The 7,632-nt window shown below is 34.4% G+C and overlaps 1 protein-coding gene across 1 annotated transcript; it reads right to left on the bottom strand.

The window, feature by feature from the left end:
* Positions 1-4,334: 4,334 nt before the first annotated feature.
* On the bottom strand, positions 4,335-5,279 carry LOC134601812 (olfactory receptor 5T7-like). Its single transcript, XM_063446313.1, has one exon. It carries the CDS (start codon positions 5,277-5,279, stop codon positions 4,335-4,337), a length of 945 nt encoding a protein of 314 aa, XP_063302383.1.
* Positions 5,280-7,632: the final 2,353 nt, after the last annotated feature.

Genomic DNA, 7,632 nt, shown 5'->3' with positions numbered 1-7,632 from the left:
ACGGTATGTATGTGTGAGGGGTGCACCATGTGTGAATGGTGCATTGTGTGTAGAGGGTACATTGTATGTTTGGGGTGCAGTTTGTGTGGTGTTTAGGGTACACTGTGTGTTTGGGATGCTCTGTGATGTTTGGTGTGCAGTGTGTGTGTGAGGGGTGCTCTGTGTGTTTGAGGTGCTCTATGGTTTTTGGGGTGCAGATCACTCTTGCGCGTTTTGGCCGTTGCCATAGTAACCACTGCAATGCTGCGGTCTTGCGAGAGGAACCCAGCAGAGCTGCAGGATAGAGCTCCCCTGGGTCCTCCCTCACTCCCCCCGCCGGCCGCATCTCTCCATCGGTCAATGAAGGCACAAAGCAGGGCTGGTGCTCTGATGGCCTGTCCAGGCCTGCCCATCTTTACCATTTGCAGCACGGGCCAAGGCCGCAAATGATGATGGCGGGCACCTGGTCTGCTTTCTTTCTCTGTTTAATCTTGCAAGTAGGGTTCATTGGTTTAGGAAAGTTTTTTTTTTCTTGACCCTTTTTTCCCCAAAATTCTTAATCTGCAAATAATTAAAAAAATGAAAAATAAGAAAGGGCAATTGGTTTTAACCTAATGTATATGTTAGATTGCTTATGATGATGCACATTGTGTTGGTGCAAAATGCGCATATAATCTGATTTACTTCCTCCAATTTTGTTCCTGCATTTGGACAGCTATGCTATGTAATTTAATTTGGAATATTACATTTGCATTCTTTAAACATTCGGGAGTCGTTGCCTGCTTGTTGTTGCTGCTAACTAGGGTTTCCCTTTTCCATGACTACCAGTTAACCCTTTAGTTTTTATTTTCCACTAAAAAAGTAATAAGTAGTAAATTGTAGTGCGTTAACTGTTTCTATCTCTGCTCCTTAACCTCATTCTAGAAATTAATTTTCCAATTCACTGTTTACCTCTCTATGTTTTTTTATGTGATCTATGAGATGAAGGTCAGGTTTTAATATTAATGTTTAGGTTTTAATAACAAATTATTGTTACTCCACACTATTTTTGTTTTTTTGTTCATGGTTTTTTATGTTTATTTTATGAACATTTATAATACAAAAAAAGTAAGCAAAATGATATCTTTATCTTTGCATGCATCTTTAAAATCAGTAAGCTTTTTCAATTCTTTGAAGAAAAGATTTAAACTCAAGATTTTATAAACTTGGTATTACGCTATATAAAGAATTTTATTTGAATTTAAAGACGATGATTTACTAAAAACATTGTAGGTTAATAGAAAATATAAGAAGAAAGGGAGGAAAAAGTGGCGGCGGCCATCTTAAGAAGGGAAATGAGTGGTGGAGAAATTGTATGGCGGCCATATTAGGTGTGGCAATTGTTAAAGAATGCCAGACATATGGTAATATAGATGGGATTGGTGTAATAACAGATAGTGATATAGGGATTATATGAGCATACACCAAAACAATAATAGTGTATGCAAATAAAAACAATAGTAGGAGTGCAAAATACATTAATATATATATATATATATATATATATATATATATATATATATATATATATATATATATATAAAGAGAGATGCATATATATATATATAAAACAAGCATTGCTAGTGAAGAAAGAGCAATTCAAAACAGGTCAGCTAATTGATTATGATATAAAAGGAAAATTGTATAGCAGAGGTAGGGCTAAAGTTACAAATATGACAATGATTAAAACAGTAGTATTTTAGGAGAGTAAGATAAAAGGGGAGGATAATATTAATAAAAAATTAAATGAACTATAAAACATAATATTTTTAGAATAAAAGGAGCACTATATGTTAATACCAAGAGGAATAAAATCTACAAAGAATAAGAATATATAAATGTAAGATTAAATACAATTTAAATTAAATTGAACAGATCAAAGTCTGTGTTAAGACCATCAGGAGTAAGAGTCTGTAAGTTAAAAACCCATTCCATTTAGCATTTTCCAAGTATGTATTTTATATTGCCATCTCTCCATGGTGCAGTACATTGTTTTATACCAAAACATTTGAGTTGGCTTGGGTCTTTAATGTGTGTAATAACATGTTTTGAGACTGAATGGTTTGGGAATCCGTTCAAGATATTGCGGTAGTGTTCGCCTAGTCGTGTCTTGAGGTTCCTTGCGGTCATTCCAATGTATTGGTGACCACATGGGCATACTAAACGATATATTACATTTTTGGTATTGCAACTGATAAAGTCTTGAATGAGGTAGGATTTGGGGGTTTTGTTAGATTTAAATTAGGTAGTCTTGGATTTTGTGGATGGGTCAAAACTTGCCCATACTTTGCTTCGCTTACATTTATATAAATCTTTTGTGTTAGACAGAAAAGAGGAGGATAGATGATACTTTTTGGTATTCTCTTTAGTAAAATTAGAGGTTAGAATGGATTTGAAGTCACGGGCTCCTCTGAATATAATGTTCGGTTGGTCGGGTATTATCTTTTTGAGGATGTCATATTGTTTTAAAGATGCCAATGTTTTTTGACTATTTTTTAAATTAGATTATGTTTGTTGTTAAAACCAAAAAATGATAGGCAAAGTGGATTGGTTGGTATTAAGATTTTCTTTGTAATTTAAAAGGTCAATTCTTTCTTTCTTTTTTATGATATATATTATGTTGTTAAGGCTGGCTAGTGGATAGTGTTTCTCGATAAATTTATTTTTCTGAAAGTCTGCTTGTTGATTAAAATGATCAATTTGAGAGCAATTTCTCCACTATCGCAGAAATTGACTTTTAGGGGCACTCTCTAGCCATGGTTTGTAGTGGAAAATGGATTGGTCAATGACTGTGTTTGTGCATACTTTTTAAAAAAACTTTTGGTATTGAGTTGTCTTTGATAAATATTTCTAAATCTAAAAAGTTAATGGTGGTGTTGCTGTATTCACATGTTAAAATGATTCCTCTGCCATTGGTGTTGAGGTGGGTTAAAAAAGAATGAGTGAATTCTCTGAACCTTCCCTTATAAAAAAGAGGTCATCTATGTATCTAAAATAGGTAACCAGTTTTGCCCGCCAGGCATGCTCGCCCCATATGGCAGTGGATTCCCAATCTGCCATAAAGAGGTTGGCATAACTGGGGACAAACCCAGTTCCCATGGCTGTGCCTCACATTTGGAGATAAAAGCAATTAAAAAAACAAAAGTAATTGTTTTTGAAAATAATATCTATACCTTCTAAAATAAAGTTAATTTGAGTTTTGGAGATTCGTTTTTCACTAGATAAGATTTTTCTGACAGATTGAAAGCCCATATCGTGTGGGATTATTGTATATAGTGACTGGACATCACAAGTGACTAAAATAAAATTGGGTTGCACACGATACAGTCTGGGTGGATCCGGATACAAGTAATTGGAATCAAGCATTGAGATGGAGGCTTGATTCTCACGGCACTCATTGTTAATCATTAATTAGGTGCAATGCACAAGAACGGGGCTTATGATTGGCTAATGGCAAAATGGGTGGTGCAAAAATGAACTGTTAAACCGTGCCAGGACTAGGACCTTCAGACGACCGTATGGATTCCCCTGAGGAAGTCCAAACACAAACAAAATGGATAGGGTGGGAGACCCACTAGTATTTTACTTTGATTTACTGTAATTTAGTGTTTTTTAGAGTTGTCATTATATTTTATTTTATTCACCATTTTTCTTGTTCCTTGTTACCAATCTTATTTTTCTGGTTACAGACCCAAAGAATTGTAATGTGTCTTTTACCACAGCTCCTTTTGTGAGGGCAATGTTAATAGAGTAGTTTGTATTTTTTAAATTGCTACACTATGTGGATGTCTTTCTTCTTTTCCTGCATATATTCATTTTGAAGAAAGAAGGTTCTACCGACACAGTTTATATGTGCCTGCTATCAATTTTATTTTTGTGAGTGCAATACATTCACATTCCATTCTGTATGCAATTGGCATTTATTTTGTTTTGTTTTTCTGTACATTGTATATGTATATGTGTTTATTCAGAAGACCCAGAGGATAACTTATTCTACAGTTATTTTAAAGGTTTTGTATTTTACTATTTTTATATATATCCACTATGGGTGTACATCCTTGGTTCCAGTTTGTTTTTGGTGTTAAATCACAAGAGGTTTCAAAGATACACAACTATGCAATTCTATATCTCCCATCAGCAAACCCAGTAACATATAATCCCAGCCCAAGGTGTAGCAATTCTGGGGAAAATGGAGGCCAACAGTTACTAAAATAGCAACCAGAGAGAGGGGCAGAATTTAAATGGTCCCAGCGATGGTGACTACCATCATAACAGCTTTTGAGGCATTGCAACAAGCCAAACACAAGCATATATTCTCAAATTCTCCTTGTGATGATGTCATGAAATGTCACTTGCATTGCAGTTTTAATGTCTTTATTTCTAAAACTATATATTATTGGATTTAACATGGGTATCACCACGGCGTAAACAAAAGTAGCTCCAACCCCGTTTTCTGAAGAGTATTTGGATTTTGGACTTAAATAGGCATAGAAAATTGTACCATACAGTAGGGTAACGGAGATGATATGAGAGACACATGTTGAAAAAGCTTTTCTTCTACTTTCTTTTGCTTTTATCTTTATGATGGCCAAGTAGATAGAAATATATGATGTCAGGATGATCAAGACAGCAGTAACTGTTAGTAATGATGAAAAAATAAACTGTAGAAGCTCATTGACTGTTGTGTCAGTGCAAGATAAACGTAGTAATGACTGAAAATCGCAGACAAAATGATGGAGGATATTTGAGGAGCAGAATGAGAGGCTGAATGTGCAGCAAGTCTCGATTACTGAGTGTAGGAAACCAATAGTATAAACTCCAGACACTAGTTCCCAGCATGTCCTTTGCTGCATTAACAAACTGTAGTTTAGTGGATTGCAGATTGCAACATGACGATCATAGGCCATTACAGCAAGGAGGCAACATTCAGTGCTACCAAATGCGCAGAAGAAGAAGAATTGCATTACACATCCAAAATAGGAGATAGTCTTCTTCTCAGAAAGAAGAACTGCTATCATTTGCGGGACACTATCTGTAGAATAGCAGATATCTAAACATGATAGACTACTGATAAAATAGTACATGGGAGTGTGAAGTTGGGTATTATGATACACAAGAAATATTATCTCTGCATTTCCTAAAACAGTAAAAATATACATTGATAGGCATAGAAAGAATAAAACTGTCTGTATGTCATGCCTTTCAAAAAAATCCATTAGTATAAATTCATTCACTCTGGAGTGGTTGATGATTTTTGACATTTGTGATAGCTGAAATGCAAAACAAATTGTTTGCTACTTAATATAGTTGTGTATTCATGAAAGTATTTAGAAATAAATATTTGTGGACTTTTACATGAAAGAGCTCATTTACAAATTACAGAATTAAGACACCATAGCGAATTACATGTAAATTATTTCATATATTTATTTTTGCAAATATAATTTTCAGACTTTTTATTCAGGCAATTATTTTATGTCTTACAACAATAAACAACCACAAACTTGAATCTGTATGCTCAGTTTGAAATAGACCTGTGAGCAACTCAGTAACTCTGTTGTCGAAAGAAGAACAAGGTAGAGGTGCTTCCTCCAGTTTCAAGGAGGGTGACTCTGTGAAACGACGCAGGATGTCCTCACGCTTTGCAAGAGGAAGTCCAGCGTGTTAAAAATCTCCATTTATTTATTTATTCAGTGCTTTCCTTTAAGGAAGTCCTAAGGTGCATGCATCCTGGATCTTAGAATAGTGGCTTTATAAAGTTAAATTTCTCATGGGTGATTAGTATCTATAATTAAGTAAAAGTATGTTTCAAGACTACATATAACAGGTAAAGTAAATTATGGTACTTGTACATAATACAAATGTGATCAGAAATAAATTTAAATATCAAATATTAGAAAACTGCCCTGAACTATGATTACAAGGTGCAAAAAAAATACTCTTTACGTTCACACTTGTTCTCGTTTTTTTTTACACACCCAGAAGATGGATTTATCTAGTACTGTCTACAGCAATACCATTATATGTATACAAAATAATGTGGCTTTTTCATAAAGGTGGCATTTACTACATTGTGGTACATGTTAGACAAAACAAATACAAATTTACATCTACAGAAAGTAAGAGTATGGCTGATTTAATCTACCAGTGAGAGACATCTAAGGACACTCTGGCAGGAAGAAGAAAATTAACATCTTCAGTGAGAAACTTAAAAAATAAATCTAATAAAATCATGAATATCCAGAGTGTGGTTTAGTAACTTCTAACTAGGTAATGAAATAAAATATTAATCTTATCCCATTGTCCCACAATTAGAAATGTGTGATCATTTAAACTGTATATTATGGTGACTTGGAAATGCCAAATAAAAAAAAGTCTATAATAGGCATTACATTAAATCACCATTAAAAAAAAACAACACAGTTTGCATCTTTATTGTCAATTTACCACTATGCACTGTTGAGTGAATATAATAGAAATCAATCATTTTCTTTTGCTATAGTATTTACAAATCAAGAGACAAGTACAATGCAATGCCTTACTTACAGTTAAATCAGCAGCTTGTAAACACGTTACATGAATTAGAGGGAATTTTCTGATGATTCACAGAAGATTCAGGATGTATTTAAGCACTGCTGACTCAATGAGGGAATTGCAGCCACAGTAATTAAACACACTTTGCAGTCACAGAAAAAAAACAACTTATTAAAAATAATAGCTTATACTGAATGCAAAATAACTAGTATGATGATATCTAGTAGCAATAATATAGTAAATAAAAAATAAAATAACTTTTCAAAAGTAAAGGGCAACTTTGCAAAGCTATAAGAAATGTAAGAAAGGATAAGCAGTATAGCAACCATATGTTTTATAATACCTCTGTGCAGGTATAAAACTGTTGCAATCTACCAATTTCTAAAAGGTCTTTGTAAGTAGAATGTCTTCATTAATATAAAATGCCAGGTCCAAATATGTAAATTTATTTTTAGACTGATTAAAAGTAAATTTTAGATTATAGGGATTGAAATAAAGGTACTCTTTAAATTTCTCAAGAACATCCAAGTCTCCCATACAAATGAAGACCTGTCTATATATTTTCTCCAAAGGACTAGGTTTGTGCCAAAAGGCCTGGATCGCTGTAGTCTCCCCAGTGACACACATTACATCATCTAGCAGCGCTGCTGGAATTTACACTAAAACTCAATCCTGGATTTCATGGGTCACATGTCTGAATTCAAGACAGTACTCAACCTGAATGTTACAGGAGGATTGTATCTTCTGCTGTCACAGATATTACTTGTTAAGGAGTAGACATGTGCCATTGTTTCGTTACGAATGCAAATTCGGATGAATTTCGGAAATTTAGACATTCGGATGCTTCTGAATATCCGAAGTGCAGAAGTGCCGAATTTCTGAAGTGCCGAAGTGACCAATTTCGTAATGCCGAACCGAATTGCCAAAGTGCAGAAATTCCGAATTTCTGAAGTTCTGAATTTTTGAATGCCGAATCGAACCGAATTGCTGAAGTGCCGAATTTCCAAAGTGCTTCGGATTTCTGAAAAGTGGCAAAATTGGTTGGTGTAGGGTTAGGGATAGGGTTAGTGGGTGAGGTAG

The sequence above is a fragment of the Pelobates fuscus genome, chromosome 3 (genome assembly GCF_036172605.1).
Source record: "Pelobates fuscus isolate aPelFus1 chromosome 3, aPelFus1.pri, whole genome shotgun sequence".
NCBI lineage: Eukaryota > Metazoa > Chordata > Amphibia > Anura > Pelobatidae > Pelobates > Pelobates fuscus.
This window is presented reverse-complemented; position numbering and strand designations above follow the sequence as displayed.

What these genes read in the sequence shown, in the direction of transcription:
- LOC134601812 (XM_063446313.1), bottom strand. Translation starts at nt 5,279, where the DNA reads ATGTCAAAAATCATCAACCACTCCAGAGTGAATGAATTTATACTAATG.